Source organism: Populus alba, chromosome 10 (assembly GCF_005239225.2).
Source record: "Populus alba chromosome 10, ASM523922v2, whole genome shotgun sequence".
Taxonomy (NCBI): Eukaryota; Viridiplantae; Streptophyta; class Magnoliopsida; order Malpighiales; family Salicaceae; genus Populus; species Populus alba.
Window position 1 is genome coordinate 19,347,835 of NC_133293.1, and position 22,061 is coordinate 19,369,895.

At 33.2% G+C, this 22,061-nt stretch overlaps 2 protein-coding genes across 3 annotated transcripts; both read left to right on the plus strand.

The window, feature by feature from the left end:
• The first annotated feature begins 4,343 nt into the window (after positions 1 to 4,343).
• LOC118059883 (metal tolerance protein 11) lies at positions 4,344 to 8,022 on the plus strand. The gene is made up of 6 exons (XM_035072880.2): positions 4,344 to 4,684; positions 5,661 to 5,770; positions 5,852 to 6,097; positions 6,325 to 6,405; positions 6,552 to 6,785; positions 7,310 to 8,022. Exons 1-6 carry the CDS (start codon positions 4,519 to 4,521, stop codon positions 7,655 to 7,657), a joined length of 1,185 nt encoding a protein of 394 aa, XP_034928771.1. The 5' UTR covers positions 4,344 to 4,518; the 3' UTR covers positions 7,658 to 8,022.
• A 5,302-nt stretch (positions 8,023 to 13,324) lies between these two features.
• Positions 13,325 to 20,621, plus strand: LOC118059884 (sulfate transporter 4.1, chloroplastic). 2 transcript variants are annotated; one of them, XM_035072881.2, is made up of 14 exons: positions 13,325 to 13,761; positions 14,992 to 15,040; positions 15,481 to 15,679; positions 15,831 to 15,999; positions 16,472 to 16,537; positions 16,624 to 16,731; positions 17,629 to 17,736; positions 17,828 to 17,893; positions 18,160 to 18,220; positions 18,361 to 18,488; positions 18,799 to 18,840; positions 19,580 to 19,696; positions 20,038 to 20,089; positions 20,479 to 20,621. In XM_035072881.2, the coding sequence occupies exons 1-14, from the start codon at positions 13,438 to 13,440 to the stop codon at positions 20,619 to 20,621; spliced, it is 1,632 nt and encodes a 543-aa protein (XP_034928772.2). In that variant the 5' UTR covers positions 13,325 to 13,437. The 2 variants fall into 2 exon arrangements, 1 of the variants encoding a protein (XP_034928772.2); XR_012171072.1 differs by lacking the exons at positions 20,038 to 20,089; positions 20,479 to 20,621 and having other exon boundaries at positions 18,799 to 19,003.
• Positions 20,622 to 22,061: the final 1,440 nt, after the last annotated feature.

Genomic DNA, 22,061 nt, shown 5'->3' on the forward strand with positions numbered 1-22,061 from the left:
AAACAACTTTTTTTAAACCACAAAACCGCAATACCAAACACACTCTATATATATTATTCGAGAGCTATAAATGTCATTGCACCTCTTATAAAATAAACTGATATAATTTATAATAAAAAAAAGAAAAAAACGTGCAAATAAAAAACATAGAAGAAATACTAATACTCCAATAACAATGGATATTAATAAAACGAGTACAAGTACACCTTTATCGTTTTTAATGGTATCCATGGATAAATAAAATTGATTCCCCTGGAGATAAGGATACCGTTATCGTTTATTAATTCGAAGATAAAAAAGATTCCTTGTAGCTAATTACGGGGGTTTGTTGGTGTAATTCAATATATTTTTTTTAAAAAATGAATTTTTTAAAAAAATATTTGTTTATTATTTTAATATTTTGATATAAAAAATAAAAAAATATTTTTTTAAAAAAAAAAAACGAGTTACGTCTCTTCTTATTGACGTGATGTCCCCGTAACTTTTGACTGGAAAAAGAAGCAAGTTTCTTGTAGTGAAGAACAGCCAATCGTGGGTCCAAGAATCTGACCCGCGCTTGCAGCTGTGCCCATGACAGAACCACCGTCGACGTCAGTAATCATCCACGAGGATACGGTCGGCTACGACCAATCGTACGTACGCTATTCTGCTGTTACATGATTGGATTGGGCTCCGGAGTTATTTACAAAGAATATGAAAATGAAAATGAAAAACCTTGTCTTCTCAATTTATTTATTGATTGGAAATACTTTAAAGTTTTCTTGCACGGAGTGTTGAATACATATTTATTTTTACTGTTGTGTTTATTTTTAACGATACGTCTGCCACTAAAAAAAAAAAAACACAAAGTAAAAATATAAATTTGCTACTTTTATTTTTACATTTTTATTTTTTTGCTATGAATTGTTGTGCATGTCATCAAATGCAAAAGCAGAACCATGAACAATAAAACCTTAATCGGAGAAAGCTCATGTGTTCAGCTTTTAGAGGGGCTGGTATCTCAGATTATGCGTCGTTTGCTTTTTCTCTTTTTCAGAGAATTATTTTGGTTGAGAATAAAATGTGCACAGGTGTCTATCTGTCCTGGTGATTTGGAAGGGACACTGAAAACTTTCTAAACTTTGTATGCCGAATCTTGCTTTCTTCACGGTTGCTTCATTTGTTTTTATTTATATATAAAAAAAATAAAATTGAATTTCCTTTTGTTTCGTGTGTTTTTTAAAACCTCCTCCTTTTTGCTGTTGTTCTTTATTATTTTTTTATTCATTTTTATTATTTTATAATAGAATAAAAAATAATTTAAAAACAAATCTATGAAATTTAGTTTAGGGGTCATGAATTTGACAATTTAATTACAAAGCTAAATTGATTAAATAAATTGTCATCTAAGTATTAAAAAAAAAACATATGCCATCTTAATTTTTTTAAAAGCATTAATTTTTTTATTGGTTTTTATAATATATTTCAGCTTGTTTTTTTATATGATTGATTTATTATAAGATCATTGCAATTCCATTACTCGAACTATGAGTTTAATATATTAAAACGGATCGGTTTAATATATTAAAATGGATCGATTTAATATCTTGTTATCTTGATATTTTTTTATAATAAACATATGGTATTTGTTTTGTTCCCAATGAGCGTGGCATTTGTGGCAAAAAACTTGAAATTTGCAGCATGTCTCGAGTTCGAGTCAGGGCGTGCATTTTTTGTAAGAATCTATAACAGTCGAGGGTTTTACTCGCTTACCTAGGACCAACAAAATACGCTTTCTGATGAATTGGGTTTTCTCGAATCCAAAAAAAAAAAAAATATATATATATATACTTTGTTTTCTTTTTCAAAAACTAAACCATGTTTTTATAAGATATTCATTTATCTTTGATTCACGTGTTTGAAATTATTTTTTTGTCATCTGGTGTTTTTTTCTATCATTTAATTTAATATCTTGGTTTTGAATTTTTTGTGTTTGTGAATTAATATCATTTAATTCACGTGATCCTGACAATCGTGACACGGCTTGCTTGTGGAGAGCCAGTATAGTAACAAGACTTTTATTTTATTGCTGGTCAATGCAGACTCTAGCTGATTTTCGAGATACGGGGAAAACTTTTTATTGCTAATATCTTCACGCATTTCTCTATTTTAGTTGATCTCAGTAATTGTTGTAATGTTACTTGTTTTTCATATTCTATTTATTAGAGCGTGTTTAATAATGTAATAGTAGTTATTTTTAAATAATTTTTTATGTTAAAATGCATGTTTATAATATTTATTTATTTTTTAAAAAATTATTTTTGACATCAGTATATTAAAACGATTTAAAACATACAAACCGTATTAAATTTTTTTTAAAAAAAATAAAAAATTTAAATTTTTTAAAATGCAGGTTTCCACCGTGTTCCCAAATGATCTCTTAATGTTTCTCGTTGCTTGTAAAATTCTAACTTTTGGGTTTTTACCGCATCTTTTATTTTTATTTTTATTATATATATTTTTAAAAATAGTAAATTAATAAATTTTATTATGCTGTCAAAGATAAAAAAAAAAAAAAACTAAAAAAATTATTCTAATCAGATCCCAAGCACCCCTCATTCGCGCACAAGAAGTGATTCCACGCCACGTTAGCGAGCGCTCTTGCCGGGCTCTCCACGACAGCCACACTGCGTCAGCTGTTTTTGCAGACGAATACTGCATCAATCTCTCTCTCTCTCTCTCTCTCTCTCTTCCACTACAATTATTCTAAAATCAAATCTTCGAATTCGAAGATAGAAAGACGAGATCTCGGCACCCGGCAGTCCCTTGGAAAGTCACCCAGGCATGGAGATAGCCAGTTCTTGTCGATCGAGAGTGGAGTGATTTGGAATTTTAAAGAGACCGTATATCTTTTTATAATTGATTTTGAAGACAATGTTATTCACTCTGTCGAATCTACAACATGTCAGTATTTGATTTCAAGCATTTAGATTAATAGGTCACTCGGAAACTTGTGAATTTTATCAGTTTCAAATCTATAAAATCAAAATTGAACCAAATCCAATCACTTATTTTTTTAAATATTATAATTCATTTAATTGATTTTTTTTATATGGTCTTCTTTTTTATTCTTTTTTTATTTTTTCCAGTTCTAGTGAATTTTCTGTCTCCATCGTATCATGCTTGTAGTATCTCGCAACCAAAACCAAAGTTGCGAGATGCATCCTCAACATGTCAACTTGCGTATCAGGATCACGTGAGTTAGGTTCCTAGAACGGTCACATCCCATGACAGACAGGTAGAAGACATGCTGCTCCGGAAAAGATGTAAGAAAAAATTATTTTCGGAGAAAATTTCTCAATTTTATTCCAACTGTTTCTAATTTCTTATTCAAAAAATAGTAACTAAACGCCAAACTAATAATTCCGCGAACCTGATCCAAATTATCAAAACAGGTCCCACGAGATAATCACGACGGACACCTCCTTATTCATCACAACCCTACACGTTTAACTCACCTCCACACGACCTCCCACTCTCTCGGGACATATAACACGTGCCTCACCTACCCTTCCAATCATAGATCACCACGTAGACTACATGATTTTCCAGATGGCAGAGCACACCCAGCCACCCGCTATCTCGTATGTTTCGACTCGGTCCACAACCCTTTATATAAATCTCAACTGCATCATGTATCACAGTTGATGCGAGGTAAGATCTCCACTCGCGTTGCCATATCTATCTGCTTTATCTCTCATTTATTCCAAAATATCTCTGATAAATATAAATTATTATTTCAAAAAATCATTATTTTTTTAAAGCTAATTCATTAAATAAAAACAGAAGTTAAAAAAAAATATACAGCATATTTAATAAAATTTTATTATCTATACACATTCATCGTATACACTTTCCCTTGCGTGGGTGGTGGGTGGATATTTTAATAAATATCAAGAAAATTAGGCAGCATGCCTATAAGTCCTTGACGGGAGAAATCGATGGACGTAACTCTCCATTCTCAAACAACCTCCTTTGTTTAATGGTTGGAAAATGTTTTTATACAACAATATTTTTTTATTTTAAATTATTTTAATATTAAAAATAAAATTTAAAAAATAAAAAAACATTTTAATAATCATTTTGAAAATAACCACTATTATGATTCAGGCTGTTATACAGTACCTGCCTTTTCATGCTATAAAACTATTTATTTTTGTATTTTAAAAATATTTTTTTATAAAAAATATTTTATTTTAAATTAAAATTTATTTTTATATACTAATATTAAAATTTAATTTTTAAAAATAAAAAATATTATTTTAATATATTTTTAATAAAATACACTTTAAAAAGCAACTCCATCATCAACCCCCTGTAAACCTTCCATCTTCACGGGCCACCGTAAAGGCCGCCATATTTTCACATTCCCAAAATGCTCTCACCGCCCGCACTGGTTTTTCCAACCCACACCACTACTTAAGAGATCGCACACGTTACCCAATTACATAGCACCTTTGCTAGAAAATCAACCGGAAAATGTTGGAGGCGGTGAACAACGAGAACGAGGAGGAGCTTACACTGCTGTCTCCGAACAGAAATGGTGACGGGTCATGGCGGTTAAACTTAAACTGTTATCAGCTATCACCAGAACACAAAGAGAAAAAACCGCCTCGTGGAATCCATGATTGCTACGGAGTTTTAGGTATTCCAAAGAAAAAAAAGGTCAATTTTTGTGGTGATTAGTTTTATTAAAGTAATAATAAACTCTTATGCTTGTTCTGTATAATGTTCTTTGAAAGTGATTTGCTTATTTTGTTGGTTTTAAATGGTGATGTTCGGTAGGATTTTTTCTTCTTCTTATTTGGGCATTAAAGCATTGGTTTTTTATTTTCAAGTTTGGCGTTTTATGTATCTTTTTTTTTTAATGGGTCACAAACAATTTACTTGCTTATTTTCTGGGATGTTTTTGAATGTTTCTGTCTAATTAAGCTGGCATTAAGTGTTTGGCCTTAGCTATGTGAATTCACTATTGAATGCAGCTGAGGTTGGTATGAAACACAAAATTTGAAGGTTGGTGTTTGTCTGGAAGGATTTTTATTCATGTAACTTCAAGTATGAGGTTTTAATGGCAAACTATGATAACGACTATTTTCTTTATTTTTATTCAAGGGAGATTTGAGCCCTCTGGGGCGTTAAGATACCTGAGTTAGCTTTGGTCTTGCTAAATCTTGTACTTATTAATTCATTTCCCATCCTTACAAGTGTGTGTGTGGGCGTGTGTGATTGGAGAGTTTAGAAAAAAACTAATCTGGGTTGTTTGGTATGTGTTTTTTTAATGTAAATACATGCATGTTATATTCTTTTTTCCACTTCTAGCTTGTTTACTACTATAATAGTTAAAAAGTGATCGGATATGGTGGATTGAACTGATGAAGAACTAATCATAATTTATTGGCAGGAGTTTATTTTAGTTATCCTTGCTTCTATACCACCCTTGTTTAAATCTGTAGGTAGATGCAGGCTAGGTTGATAATTTCATGAACTAGAGTCAATGATTTCAAAAAGCTTTGTCAAAGCCCTTCCTTTCATGATAAGTAGTTGTGCTCTGGATAATGGTTTATTGCATGAGACAGAGAATGGATGAGTCATGTCTTGGTTATTTCGCTTGATGGCTTTAGGTCCTGAAGATGATGTAGCTGAGTTCTATAAGCAGCAGGTGGAGATGCTCAAGGGCTTTAATGAAATGGATGCTTTGGCAGAGCGTGGATTTATTCCTGGAATGTCAGAGGTTTGTGTTGGCTTTGTTCCCTTTGGTTCAGGGCATGACTGATGGTTTAAGCTGAAATTGCTGCTGCTGCTTTTGTTGCAGGAAGAGAAGGAAAATTTGGCTAGAAGTGAGACCTTTGCGATTAGAATATCAAATTTTGCAAACATGGTTCTTTTTGCTGCCAAGGTTTATGCATCTGTCAGGAGTGGTTCATTAGCCATCATTGCATCCACGCTGGACTCTCTTCTTGATCTTCTGTCTGGCTTTATCCTGTGGTTTACTGCATTCTCTATGCAAACACCAAACCCTTATCAGTACCCCATTGGAAAGAAACGCATGCAGCCATTGGTCAGTCCTCTATCAACAATGCTCATGATTTCGGGTTGGATTTTCTAATACGAATGCAATAAACTCTATCGTGATCTTGATGCTGTTTTGTTGCTAAGTTTTTCCTGTTTTTCAATTTTATTATTGCTATGTGTCTGAATAATTGTGGGCATATTTATCCATTCTGTGTGTTAATATGAAAAAAAGTGTGTGATGAAATAATAAATTTCTCTAACTTTCATATGCAGGGAATTCTTGTTTTCGCCTCTGTCATGGCAACTTTAGGATTGCAGATTATATTGGAGTCAGTACGCACATTGCACTCAGATGTAAGTGGAATTCATTGAAATTTACAGTTTCTGAATGTTTTCAGTTAATGAGCACCACACTTTCATTAGGAAGGTAGGAACTACTGGGTGTACTTCTAAGGATTATGCATGATCATATCGCTCATTTCTTCTACTGCTCTTCCCAGGAGAATGACTTTAATCTTAGCAAGGAGCAAGAGCGCTGGGTTGTGGGCATTATGCTATCAGTGACCTTGGTTAAACTTGTGCTGATGGTTTACTGTCGCTCCTTTACTAATGAGATCGTCAAAGCTTATGCCCAGGATCACTTTTTTGATGTTATTACTAATATCATAGGCTTAATTGCTGCACTTATGGCTAATTATATGGAAGAATGGATGGATCCTGTTGGTGCAATAATTGTAAGTGATGTCTCACTTTCTCTCTCCCCTACCTGTTGTTTCTAATATCATTGGGGTCGCTCAATTCTATTTGAATTCAGCATTATTACATAATGGAGCTACAATTAAGAACTTAGAATAGGGTTATCTAGAATAGTTAAACCCATCTACACATGGTCATTCCGGTGCTTGCATTGCAATCTGAGTTTTGATTCTTTGGCAAATGCACCTGAATCTATCACTTCAATTTATCTAGTTATTGGATCTTGAGATATTCAACTATTACAACTGAGGATAAAATTATAGATGAGTGCAACTATCTGAACTTTGCTGCTTTCTTCTGTTTCTATTAACTCACCCCCTTTGGACTTCTTAGGCAACAGGGCATGCAAACAGACTGCATCAAGATTTAGAGTTCATAGATGCGGATTTGAATCTTTCAATTTGCTAGTCTTGTATTAAAGATCAATTTAGTGCTACGAAAACCTATTTCTTAACTTGCTCCAGCTGCTTGTGCTTAATAAATGTGTTTGATGTTGGCACAGCTGGCCTTGTACACCATTCGCACATGGTCAATGACCGTGTTGGAGAACGTGAATTCTCTAGTTGGGAAATCCGCTGCACCAGATTATCTACAAAAACTCACATACCTTTGCTGGAACCATCACAGGGCCATTAGACACATTGACACGGTTCGGGCTTACACCTTTGGGTCTCACTACTTTGTCGAGGTTGACATAGTCCTGCCTTCGAGCATGCCCTTGCAGGAGGCTCATGACATTGGAGAATCTTTGCAAGAGAAGCTCGAATTACTCCCAGAGATTGAGCGTGCCTTTGTCCACCTTGATTATGAATACACCCACAAGCCTGAGCACGCCCAGTCACACTCATAGTGGCAAGTGAATATGGTCTCTTCATTACCATGTTGTGGTCTGTATTTTGCGTCACCTTCTTTCCACCGTGTGTATCCATGCAAGCTAATCCATTTGGAGGAAAGTGATTGCTGACAGAGTTGTATGCAGGATGATTGGTAAATTAGTAGTATATTCCACTGGCCCAAGGGTTTTCAAGTTGGGAAACTCTTAAATTTGGGAGAATATAGACAAATCTAGTACTGTTGTTTAGTGCCAGATTCTCTATTTGAGAATCAAGGATTTGTATGATGTATCCAGTCGGCCTCCTTTATCCACGTGCTGATCTTTGTATGGACGAGCTACCTGATTCTAAAACTATGAAAAATGAGGTTCTCCTTTTATTAGCCAAGCTTTGAAATTGGTATTTATTTATTCCGTCACCAGTTGTGGCTCTCTTGGACACAATATTTCCGTGAATGCTTCTTTATGCCTTGTTTGTTTACAGGAATTTATTTTTTTGGAAACTATTTTCTCTACTTTTTCATGTTTGGCAAGTATAAAGAAAAGTGGTTAAAGGAAACTCAATTCCAGTCAATAGAAAAAATGAAGCTATACGGCAGGAAAGTGTTTTCCTTTCTTCATTTTAAGGAAAACACTTTCATTTTTTTTATTAACAAAAAGTGTTTCTTGTTCCAACTGTCTTTCTCCTCTAACAAATAATTTACACAGATGCATCTCTCATCTTCCAGGTAAATTTTTTTTCTCAAATATCTTTATTTATCTTATATGTTTTCATCCTTTTTATTTTTAATTTGTTTTTATTATAATGGCAAAAATCAACTGTTTTCTTCTCTAGTTTTTAGCGTTCCCTGTTTCCAGTCCTCTTGTTTTTCTTTGAGATTGTGTTACGGAAGAAAGCTTTCGGTCTGTGCTTTTCAATTGGGGTTCTGTTTCTTCCTCTTGTTTTCGATTCCTTTGTATGCTTTCTGTTGTTCCCTTTTGTCCCCTTACGTTGCTGACCCCCCTTGGTTTTTTTTGCCTTCTTATTGCTGCCTCCTGTCCTGGGTTTTTTCTGGGTTCCTGTTTTATGCTGGGTTTTCCTTTTTGTTTCCCAGTGTTCTCCCCACTGGTTTGTGGCCTTCTCTCTCGTTTTTGTTTTGTTTGGTGTTCCCTTTTCTGGGTTTATTTCTCTGTTTTTCTTTCCTGTGATTTGCTCTGTTTTTCTTTGCAGGACTCTTATGTAATCCACGAACGAGATCGTGGGCAAGAGACGTTGTGCAGTGGCCTTGAGTTGCTGGATTTTTCCTGTTGAATCTGCTGGATTTTTCTCCTCTGATGAATCGATCTTCAGCAAACAGATTGTGAACAGTAGGACCCAAAACGGCGTCATTTGGCAAGAAAAATGACAAATTATAGTTTGGTCCCTGGCATTTTGAAATGTATCAATTGGGTCCCTTAATCAATTAAATTTTTAATTTTACCCTTGAATTAATTTCAATTAAGTCCCTGAATTTATTTGATTAATTAAATCAAAGTTTAATTAAAGTCCACAAACTTATTAATTCTTCTAATTTCATTAAATAAACTAATCCAGATTTTAACTAAATTTCCAAATTTAATAATTCTTCACCAATTTACTCTCAAATCTGATAATTTCATCCATGAACTCTGAATTTGTGTTGTTTTAAACCCCATTCTCAAATATATTTTTATCCATTCATTTTGTATTATTTATTTAAAAATTAGGTTATGACAAAAGAGGCAAAAGAAACATTTTATTGTAAGTGATTAAATATTTTATATTAAATATATATATTAGATAAACTTGAAAAAAAATTAATTCATTAATAAATTATTTTTCAGTTCATTTTTCATAACACTGCCAAATATCAAAAAATACTTTCCCGGAATTCACTTTTCAAAAATTTATTTTCTCCAGAATTTATTTTCCACAAGGAAACAACTTTCCTGCAAACAAACGGAGCTTCAGTCTTGTGAGCCCAAATTGGCGAAACGGATTCCTTACAGAAGATGGTGGCTGCCGTCTTGTCGATTCTGAAATTCCTTTCTTAATCTAAAAGTGGTCCAATAAATACTCTTTGTTGCTGTATAAATTATGATTCCTCCATCTGATTATATCATGGGCTACTTGCAGATTTGATTTGTGTTAGTTCTTTGTTCCTTCGACAAGGTATCGTTGCTGCATGAACACGAGTGGTAAGCCCACCTATTATCCTCGTATCTTTATGTTTTGATTTTAAGAATGAGTGGTTTTTTTCCTGTTTGTGTTTGTTTTTGTAGAGGCTAAATGTTTTTTTTTTAAATAATATATTTTTTAAAATTTTTAATGTGTTGATATTAAAAATAAAAATAAAAAAATAAAAAAATATATTTATAAATAAAAAAAAAATTTAAAAAACAAAACAAGCTATTATTCTTACAACCCAACGCGAGTCTTGATAGTTGCTAGTTAGTACAAGATGGCACGCCCACGTGTTGCCGCAGACTTATAAAATAAATATATTTGATATTGTTATAATTATGAACTAGCGAAAGTAAAGGTATAATGAAGCTAATATTTCATGATAAGAAAAAAAATTTATGTTGGTGATAAAAATTTAGAGACTGAACAAAATAATTTGTAGTAATTCATAATGTTTTGGGAGGAAAAATACAGTGTTTTCGTCATATGATTTGACTTTTCTGTTAATAAAAAGCAAAAAAAAAATACAAAGCTAAATTCTCTATCAATTTAATATTAAAAAAAATAACAAAGATAATTTAAAAAAAAAACCATAAAAAATATTATAATAATTAATAATATTTTATGGAAAAAACTACATTGTTGAATCAGCGAACATGGTTTATTGAATAGAATTCTATGACGGGTACACGACTTTGATTGCAGTAGCGACTAGGGGTAGAGACGACGGGTTAAAGCTTGAAAACAAAGAGGTAGTGGATTTTACTAAGCTCAAGTGTGTATAAATTAGCATATTAAAATTAAAAAAAAAATTAAAATCATGATTGAGCTACTCAGGAACTAAACAAGCTCTCGAGGGATTTATTAATGGATGGTGGACCTCCATCGTTCGACACTTGAACTTTTGTGTGCTCAGCTCCGTGGCCCATTAATTTGTTATATGTTTAATGAGCCACGGAACGACGATGGTTTGTGGACATCTCTAGTGGTTAATAAGATCAAATATTGAAGTTGTAGTGATAAATTTAGAATTTAGCACATAAAATCAAAATAAATGGTGAAAATGATAAGGAGATAATTTTTTTTTAAAAAATAATATATTTTTCTATTATTTTATTTTTATGTATTTAAAAAAAAATTAAAATTTTTTATTTGTTTTGACTTAATAATATTTTGATATTTTAAATTATTTTGATGTGATGATATTAAAAATATTTTTAAATATTTTTAATATATTTTTAAATAAAAAATACTTTTAAAAAACAATAACACTCTCATGAAATCAATTAAAATCACGGCTGCCTAATAGCGACACCTATTAATTTTAGAAGAAGAATACGAGACAGAAGCAATGAAGGATGTTCCTGGTTGGAAAGGTGGTCAAAGAGATGATGCCCCCGGCAAACTCGTGAGTCTTGTCTATTGGTATTAAAAATAATTAATTGATGTCACGGTACATCAAGACTTTTATTTCTATATTATATAATTATTTATTTTAATTTTATGTGCTAAATATCTAATTTATCCATATTAAAATCATATTAAAATTAGCATATTAAAATCACGATTGAGCTCCTCATGAACTAAACCAGCTCTCGAGGGATTTGTTAATGGATGGTGGACCTCCATCGTTCGACACTTGAACTTTTGTGTGCTCAGCTCCGTGGCCCATTAATTTGTTATATGTTTAATGGGCCACAGAACGACGATGGTTTTGGACATCTCTAGTGGTTAATGAGATCAAATATTGAAGTTGCAGGGATAGATTTAGAATTTAGCACATAAAATCAAAATAAATGGTTTTGTTTTTTTAAAAAAATAATATATTTTTTTAACATAAACCTGTTTGGTTTTGTATTTTAAATTTTTTTTTTAAAAAAATTAATTAAATTTTTTTTTATTTACTTCAACTTAATATTATTTTAGTATTTTTAAATTATTTTGATGTGATAATATCAAAGATATTTTTTAAAAAATAAAAAATATTATTTAAATAAAAAAAACTTTAAAAAACAACTATAATTATACTTCCACACAATGACATCAATTAAAAATCGCGGGTGCCCAGTAACGACATCTATTAATTTTAGGAGATGAATACGAGACAGAAGTAATGAAGGATGTTTGATCGGAAAGAGATGAATGCCACCAGCAACTCGTGAGCCTTGTCTAGCGTGTTGGCATTCCGTTATTGGTTTATAATATTCTAAACTTTTTTTATTATTTTTTTTAAATTAATGAATTTTGCATGTGAAAAATAATTTTAAAATATTATTATAATATATTTTTAAATAAAAAATACTTTTAAAAAATAACTACTACCACATTTTTAAAAACCTAATAATTAACAGACATACCAATAAGCCCCGCAGACAGAGAAAGGAAAAAATAGTTGAAAGCAAAATGAAAAACAAGGAGTAGCTGGTTGCGTTTTGGCCTTTGGTTAACCCGTTGAGAAAATAAAAAAGTCTCGCAAAAATTAATTGATGTCACGGTACATCAAGACTTTTTATTTCTATATTATTTTATTATTTATTTTAATTCTATGTGCTAAATATCTAATTTATCCAAGTTGTAGCCTTGTAGGTGGCTGCCTTAAACGGCGGAATGATTGCGTATACAAAACTGATTCGTCATGCTGCCTCCTCTATGAACCTTCCTCCTATCACGACCTTGTACACCGATGAATCTCCTCTCTCTATAGCGGCTCAATTCTCAACTCTTTTTTTTTTTTTCCCATCAATTAAATTAATTCATTTTTGTTTTTGTATTTTAAAAAATTAAAATATTTTTATATATTTTTGTTAACTTTAAATTAATATATTTTTAATATTTTTAAATTATTTTAATGTAATAATATCAAAAATAATTTTTAAAAAATAAAAAAATATTATTAATATATATTTTAACACGAAAAATTATTCCAACTCCATTACAAAACAAGCTCTAAAGAAATAAACATTGCAAAGCTGCCTTGTTGGTGTAACCCTAGCCCGTTTTAATTATCAAATGCAGACTGTTTATCTGTTTTTTAATTAAAAATATATTTTAAAAAACATCTATTATTGAACACAAATTATTGTCATGCAATGTGAAGCTAATAGTGATGATGCCTTCCTTCTAAGGGTGTGTTTGGTATTGCAGTAACTGTTGTGGTTGTGATTTGAAAAAAATTAATTTATAAAAAGTACTTTTAGTTGAGGTTGATTTGAAAAAATAGGTGTTTGGTTAAAACTGTGGTTGAAATTGAGGTTGAATAAAAAATAATTTAATGTGTTTGGTTAAGAATGTTTTTTTATCAACCGCTGCCGCAGTGCCAAACAACACCTAATTCACCTAATTCTGTTACATTTAATTTGATTTATTATAACTTTGTCATTTATCGATTTATAAACCTTAAAAAAGTTCATTTTATATTGCTTTTATTTTTATTTTTCTATATATTAAAATAATATATATATATTTTTAATTTATTTTTAAAATCTATACAGCAATCTTCCAACCGTAAAAACAAACAAACGGCGATAGATTAAACAAGTTTTTATTATCTGAAAAACGTTGGACCTGCCTGCTCCCTCCTCATTTTTATTATCTGAGGCAGGCACCACCGGCGCGCATGGAGATAACCTACGCCTCTTCAAGCCATCGTGATCTTCCAACAATCTCTGCCTCCTCCTCCTCCTCACTCGGATCGTCCATGCCGAACCGACCTGTCAAAACCATTCCTCTTCAACACCCAAACACGACGTCGTCCTCCTCCTCTCCCTTGGCTCAGGCCATGTTTTCGAGATGGACCGCCAAAATAAAACGAACTACTCCTTCTCAATGGATCGATACCTTTCTTCCTTGTTACCGTTGGATTAGAACTTATAAATGGCGCGAGTATTTGCAGCCTGATCTCATGGCCGGTCTCACCGTCGGTATCATGCTCGTCCCCCAGGTAATTCTACGCCCTCTCCGACGAACAAAAACCGTTACATAATAGAATATTATGATCTTCAATCTTCTTTTGTTAGCTAATAATATCTCTAGCATGTTTAGTGTTTGGCTTTGAAGGAAAATGAAAGAAATGAGAGGAAAATCTGCGAGTCTACAGTCTCTCAAAGCTGACCGACTGAAACTCAGCTTATTTTGATTTCCTTTCCTTTCTTTTTAATCATCGTTCCTGAGATGTGGTAACTTTAAAATCGTGCTTTATTTATCTTTTTAATTTTCTTGTACTTTCTCGGTAACCAAACAGAGTTTTACAGCTGTCAACGGTTACACGTCGTGCATGACTCTGCGCTCTTTGATTATGGTTGTTGTGGAGCCATTCACTCAACTGAGATTGATTGGATTGCAACCTTTTTCAAGCTATCTTACTGAAAATCACCCCCAAATCACTCCCCGAAAAATCCACACCGTTGGAATTGGGACCCACCAGTGGGACCCACTCATTCAATGGGTGAGATTTTCCTGGAAATGATTTCGGGAAGAATTCTTCAGTTAAATCATCACCACTCCTTGTCAAATAATTAACTGTTTTGACGATTTTGATATATATATTAATTTTCTCTAAGTTTCAATCACTGCTTTTTAACTGTTCTCGGTTAAAAATGCACTCTAATGAATCAGATTTGGAATAAACAGGGTTTTACAGATGTGCTGAGCTTTGTCAATGGTTAAACGTAATGCATGTATCTGCTTTCTTTAATTTTGTCATGGTTTTGATTACATTCATCCTTCAAAAAAAGAAAAAACGAAGATGGATTAGATTGTTGAGATTTTCAAGTGGTTTGGATAATTTTGATATGTTTCTGTTCACATAAATCTCAGTTATTGCTCTTTTACTGTTTTACACTATACAAGGGACAAATCAGATTTCTTTTTTTCCGAATAAATTGATGATAGTATTTCCTGTTTTTGATTAGGTTGTGTTTCGTTGCTTGGAAATGATCTCTTGAATGTGAAATTTCAATTTGTCTGCAACCAAACACAATTTTTTTTTATTACTTTGCTCTGGTTTACTTTCCTGTGGAGTCTGATGTTGGCATTTCTAATTATTTAGTGTGATTTTGTTACTACAGAAGTCATTTTATGTACATGAGTTGGATTATTGATTTTTAGTTGTTGCAAGTCATTTTATGGAGATGAGTTGGATCATTGATTTTTTGTTGCTGTAAATGAACAGGCAATGTCATACGCAAAATTAGCAGGACTGCATCCAATTTATGGACTGTGTAAGTTACCATAAGATCATAATTGTAAATCTTACTTCTTTAGATAAGATTTGTTTTGAAATATTGTCATAAATGTTTAGTGGCAGGATTCAGAAATTCCCTTTAATAGTATAATTCTTTTAGTGCTTGCCAGAACAATATCGTGGCAGAGTTTTAAGGTATAAAAACATGATAAATAATTAATTAAAATTTATTTTGATTATATTTAGCCTTAGGTTTAGGAGAGTCAGCACTTTACAGATGAAATTTGATCTAATTATGACAGCATCTATCATCTTTTTGAACTGATATCACTATTTGATTTGATTAGCTTTCTATATATATATATATATATATATACACCGTGCTTTGATGTATTGTTTTTCTGCTCTTCACTTCACTGCACTCTACCATCATATCCTTTTTAACTCTAGAATGGCTCTGTTGGTTTTGCAAGGTAGACACTGGTTTTATACCAATTTTTGTGTATGCCATATTTGGGTCATCTCGACAACTTGCAATTGGTCCAGTGGCATTGGTTTCTCTGCTAGTGTCTAATGTTTTGGGTGGAATGGATTTATCTGACGAGTTATATACAGAACTTGCGATTTTATTAGCATTTATGGTTGGGATAATGGAATGTATAATGGCATTTTTGAGGTACTACATTCACTGTATATAGTTAAAAAATGCTCTTGCATTTTTCGTTCATTAAGTTATGTGCAGCTCTCCTTCTCTGAAGTTATTTTATGATTTCATCGGCTTATAGTGTTATCGTAGTGACTGATGCATATATTCCTCTTCACTGTAGGCTTGGATGGCTTATCCGCTTCATCAGCCACTCTGTGATTTCTGGCTTCACAACTGCCTCAGCCATTGTCATTGCACTATCCCAAGCAAAGTATTTCTTGGGGTATGATGTTGTACGAAGTAGCAAGATTGTGCCATTGATTAAAAGCATAATATCTGGAGCGCACAAGGTAGGTTTATTCAAGAGGAGAGAGAATTGATTGCAATCCATTATTTGTGGCTTGTTAAATTAAGAGAACAATCATACATATTTTGGGCTCATGAAGAGCTTATCTAAAAAGGGTTCTGGCCTGATGATTAAATTGCGTGACATGGATGATGGTAATTGTTTGCATGTAGTCATACTGGTAATATTATGCTCCTGAACTTCATTGGCTCGAATTTCTTGCTACTACCACTCTTCTATCACTGATTTTATGGTTATTTGGTGGCTGATAACTAGAACTTCATGTGATAAGATTTTTAAATACCTGAGTTTATGCCCTTGAACGTTCTTAATCATTTATTTTGGTCCTTTTATTTACTGTGGTCTGTGAATCAACTACCAGTGATCATTTAAATTCTACTGTAATCTTTCTTTTTATCTCAACCACCACTCATCAATACCTTTCTTTAACCACAGGTGATGTTTTTCTTTTGTAGTTCTCCTGGCCTCCTTTTGTGATGGGATCTTGCATCCTTGCAATACTCTTGGTCATGAAGCATTTGGTATGAAATCACTTCAGATTTTTGTGGTAATGGTAAGAAGTGCTTTTTCATAGATCTCTGTTTTGACTTTGGTTTTTTATGTTAAGGGAAAATCAAGGAAGCAGTTCAGGTTCCTACGACCAGCAGGTCCATTTACAGCTGTCGTTTTGGGTACAGTGTTTGTGAAAATGTTTCATCCATCCTCAATTTCTTTGGTGAGAATGACATGTAGTGAAACACCGTAAAACAGTTTGTTTCATATATAGGAATAAATCCATTGATCCCCTACCTCCCTGTTGAGATGAGGCAACTCGTATGCTTAGAACTCTTTCTAAAGTCCATGCTCTTTTCTAAGAAGTGCTTGTTTATGCTGCTCTGTATTTTTTCATTCATCTTATGAGCATTTTGTTGTTTGGTGGCCAACATTTTGCATTGCGAGAACAATTAATTTTATGTGTTTTATGTGATGTCTTACCCTAATTTCATTACATAATCGCAGAATGACTTTGATTGATTCAAATGTTCAAGGCATTTGCTTGCTACCAATCTTAGCTACATGCCCAATTTGATCTATGCTTTTACTTGACTCTCCTGAACCTTATTCCATGGCCCACATTGAATTCCTGTTATTTTTTTTCAAATATTTCATTTTACCAGCATAATATTTGTTTAATCACTCCAACCAAGAATAACCGTTATAGATTTAGGATACTTGCTATCCCAATGTTTTTTGAATTTTCAGTGCTATAAGAATCTAATTGAGTGAACATTCCATATGTCCTACCTATTCTCTATTTAAATAACCAAGGGCCTAATTTTGCGTGTAAATTTAGTTTTGCATTTTAGGGAGGATGTAATACAATGTAGAGGAATGCAAAACCGGAGAAGTTGGTTTTCCTGCTTCATAAGGTCATTCCTGTCCCGTCACAGAGTTGACACTATTATTGATCTTGGCGAATAAAACTTTGGATTTCATATAAACTTCATGGTTACATGTTTTATTGATATATGTTTTCTTTCAACTGTTTCCTTTTTTGGTGAATATCATATTTCCATTTTCAATTTTAGAAAAATCATACCACAGCTGACAGATTAAAAAAAATGGTCTTTAGGTAGGAGACATACCCCAGGGACTCCCAAGCTTCTCTATTCCAAAAAAATTTGAGTATGCGAAGTCTTTAATCCCGACAGCAATGCTTATTACTGGGGTAGCCATATTGGTAAGAGAAGTTCTTAGGATCATCTGCTCACAGTATTGCTTTTTAAATTGGAGTTGTTTGGTGTCCAATCAATTTAATCTTTGAAATTTAGGAATCTGTTGGGATCGCTAAAGCTTTGGCAGCAAAAAATGGGTATGAGTTGGATTCAAGTCAAGAGGTATGTTTTTGAAAAGGAAGGTGCTAGTGCCTAATGATGTAGCATCTTGTTTTTAAGGATGAATGTAGCATACTAGATGCCTCTGATCTCATCATAAATATAGGATAATCATGCCTGTTACCATTTTATATTTGTGCTATTTGATTTCCTTTTTGGCTGTGCAAATAAATAAGAGGACTCATCCAAAATTATTTACTGGTTCTCTATTCATGATCTACAATCTAGTGTAACAAAATGAATTTTTGACTTCATATATATTTCAACAGTTGTTCGGTCTTGGTTTGGCCAATATCTTGGGCTCATTCTTTTCAGCATACCCTTCAACAGGTTGGATTTCTGGGATTTAATAAAAGCTCCAAATTTAACCATGGATTTTGACCTGGATAATATATTTTATCCTTCACTCTGTTTAACTCTGGAATTTGCAATAAAATGATAAGCTTCTTTTTTTTTTTTCTAATATGCAGGCTCCTTTTCTAGGTCAGCTGTAAATAATGACAGTGGGGCCAAAACTGGCTTAGCTGGAATTGTAGCTGGAACCATTATGGGCTGTTCTCTTCTATTCTTGACTCCGTTATTCGAATACATACCACAGGTTTATTTCTATGGCCCAGCTGTTGCATTTGTTTTGCAATATAAAGGTTGTGAAGAACTGTAGGGAAATAGGTTGCTTGTACAGTGTTCTGTCATATCTATCAATAAATTCTGATTTGAAGTGCTTTGCAATATATGATGCAATTCATGTTGTAGAGAGAGTATTGAGATATGTGATGGTACCAAGCAAATCACTGTTCAATGCTTTTATTCCCCTGTCTACTGTATCATAATCATCATGTTGATTGAGGAGCCTAAATATTCTCTCACAAGATGCTAATGGAGGATTTTGTGTTTTCTACTCTTTGCAGTGTGGTCTAGCTGCAATAGTGATCTCTGCTGTGATGGGCCTGGTAAGCATGCTAAAATCACAAGCTGGGGAGTTGACTGCAGATTCTGTTTCACATTAATGCTTTCCAAGTTTGTTATCCATATGCCAGCGTACATGAGCTGAATATCTTACATGGAGAACCTGCCCCCCCCAACCAAACAGCTGGCTTCTCTGGAGCCTTACTTGTATGACCATTAAATTAACTTGCTGGTCTTTCGTTTCTATGACATGACTGTCTGCCTATTCACATTCAGATTTTGCATCACATGCGAAATTGAAGTTTTGGAGACTTCTTGTATTTTCCTATTTAACAGCATGCAAACATTGTTTCTAAAAGGTTAAGATACTTATTTCTCAAAAAAAAAAAAAAAAAACAACAACCACGGAGAATTTCTACTATAATTGCTTGTTTTTCAAGTATTTGTGGCTCTAAATCTACTTTGTACCTTTTTGGTCCGTGAAAGCAAGATGCTGTGTAACAATGCATTCAAGCATTGATGCGAAGCCTTGAAAGACTGCAACTGATTCCTGAACATGTTAATACATCAGTTTGTATAGGCTTTCCAAGCAAGATCATGTATGATGACGAGTAGAAGTTGACCAAATGAATGATATAAGAGCACAAGTTCTATTAACTTGAGTTTGGTAGTTTGTGCTCCTTTGTTATCCAAAGGCGAATTGTGCTGATCGCTGCCTTGTTCGGATTGTGGCTTAAACTCTATTATATATTTAATTTTTTTTCTGGGTGTCTATCATTTCAGGTGGATTATGATGAGGCTATCTTCTTATGGCATGTAGATAAGAAAGATTTTGTTCTTTGGATCATTACCAGTACTACAACATTGTTCCTTGGCATTGAGATTGGTGTCCTTGTTGGGGTGAGTATTTTAAAGAAGTTATGTTAAACATGAAGGGATTTGGATAGTAACATATAAGATTTATGCACCACTTATCTGAAGTCCACAAATGATCCATGTCAACTGCCTTCTCAGCTTGTTTATAAGATACTGAATCTATCAACCTTTTTTTTCGCTGTTCAAGTGCAAAAGTTTGACATGATAATCTTGCAAAGTCCTTTTAGGTCCTCAGTTTGACATAACTTCATACAATTGGTTGACAATCCTTTACCATGGTTTTATAAATTGTGCGCATGATGCATGAACGCCACTGGCTTGCTGGAAGAAGCATTTTTTACTCTAAATTCGTTTTGAAACTGCAGGTTGGGGTATCACTTGCTTTTGTCATCCACGAATCAGCAAATCCACACATTGGTTAGTGGGACTGGTTGCATCATAGTATTTATGCATGTCAATAATATGTTTAATCATTCTCTGAATCCTAGTTGATCTCTATTATCTGCTCTAGGCATAATCATTATTATGATCTTTGTCAATTACTTCAGCATCTCAGCTATGGCAATGATGATTATCTACATCTTCCTTGTGTCTTTATTTGATTTCTTTCTTACGGTTTGAACTTTTAAAAGATCAGATCTTCCAAATATCTCTTGTTATCGCGATAAAATGATCAGTTTTTGTGGGGTTTGTTAACTGGAAGTAAAGTTTGCAAGCTTCAAATCAGTTATTATATTGGTGCTTATTGTAGATATGCTTATAGTTTAAGTACATATTTAATAATTATAATTTGGTGTACGCTGCAGCTGTCCTGGGACGTCTTCCCGGCACCACTGTTTACAGAAATATCCAACAGTATCCAGAAGCATATACTTACAATGGAATTGTGATTGTTCGCATTGATGCACCTATCTATTTTGCTAATATAAGTTTCATAAAGGACAGGTGAAATTTTGTGTTTCCCTAAATTAATTCAACCCAGGATATTACAAGTTCTTCGGATTTTAGGTTATTGAGATTTCCTTTGTCAGGTTACGGGAATATGAAGCTGATGTTGACAAGTCTGCCAGACATGGGCCAGAAGTCGAAAGGATTCATTTTCTGATTTTAGAGATGTCACGTAAGTCTTGCTAATCCTTCTCGGGTTACAAGGTCAAGATAGAACATATATTATGTATCTCCATTTTGTCGTGCTCTTATGATCTTAATCCATGCAAAAGTTACCTTTTGCCACCAAAACTATTTGCTTTGTTTTTCACCTCATTGTATTCTCCACGCACATTCTTTTACTCTGATTCTGAATATTTTTTCATGAAATATTCTGTGCTGTAGTCACTGGGTTCAGTGGTGGTTGTCAATGCCACAACTTTTTTCATTATAATTTTTCAAGAATGCTTGCCAAGTTCGCAAATGAAGCGGATGAAAATAAGGTTCATCAAACGATCTGGTTACTTATATATTCCGAATGTTTTATTATTTTGTAGCCATTACGTATATAGACTCCAGTGCTGTTCAAGCGTTGAAAGACTTGCACCAGGAGTACAAATCACGGATATTGAGGTTTGAGTGGTTCTGTTTTTGGTGGAGAGTCACACTTAAATACAAGCTGTCTTTTTATACAGAGAACAAAGTATGATCTCTACTTTAATTGGGTTCTGTTGCAGATCTGTATTGCCAAATCCAAACCAAAGATGTTCTGCTGAACCTTAACAAAGCTGGTATTGTTTAGAGCTCATGGTAAGGAGTGGGTACTTTGTGAGAGTACATTGATTGCCTGTTCAAGTTTGCCTTCAACACGTTCAGAGCTTAAACCAAACTCCTAAGAACCAGATTCATTTGCCTGAGGGATTAAACCAAAGTTTCTTCCAGAGGTTGTCGAAGCAGAGAGAAGAGATTATATCAATTGCAGAGCTAGAGTCGGGTGACAAAAAACCTCAGTTCCCAAGTTTACAGAGCCGCACTTGGAACCCATTGTTGTCTCGGAAGTCTTGAATTGCTCGATTGTTTTTTAATGAACTCATGATGCTGATTTGTTCGAGGCAGGGCGTTAGATTGATTATTTGGATGTAAATAATTGATTGCAAGGTTCGATTATTTTGCAAGTGTCTAGGTTAGTGTTGTAAAATGCAATGGAAAATATGCTTGTAAGGCTTGCTTCCCTCAAAGGGCCAAACTCAGTATTTTATAAAAAATAGTGACTTTTTTTTTTTTTATATATATAAAATATTTTATATAAAAATAATAATTTTTAAAAATTATTTTTAACAATAATGTATTAAAATAATATAATCTAAAAACATAAAAAAAAAATTTTAACCACCCTATAGTCCGCAATCCACTAGGCTAATAGATTGAAGGTTGAGATGTTTATTTTTATCTTTAAAAGTGT

Excerpts from the sequence above, each read along its gene's own strand:
- LOC118059883 (XM_035072880.2), top strand. The coding sequence starts at position 4,519 with ATGTTGGAGGCGGTGAACAACGAGAACGAGGAGGAGCTTACACTGCTG. Across the intron at positions 4,685-5,660 it reads TGATTGCTACGGAGTTTTAG|GTCCTGAAGATGATGTAGCT; the intron begins GTATTCCAAAGA and ends TGATGGCTTTAG. Across the intron at positions 6,098-6,324 it reads AGAAACGCATGCAGCCATTG|GGAATTCTTGTTTTCGCCTC; the intron begins GTCAGTCCTCTA and ends TTTCATATGCAG.
- LOC118059884 (XM_035072881.2), top strand. The coding sequence starts at position 13,438 with ATGGAGATAACCTACGCCTCTTCAAGCCATCGTGATCTTCCAACAATC. Across the intron at positions 13,762-14,991 it reads GTATCATGCTCGTCCCCCAG|GCAATGTCATACGCAAAATT; the intron begins GTAATTCTACGC and ends GTAAATGAACAG. Across the intron at positions 15,680-15,830 it reads TGTATAATGGCATTTTTGAG|GCTTGGATGGCTTATCCGCT; the intron begins GTACTACATTCA and ends TCTTCACTGTAG.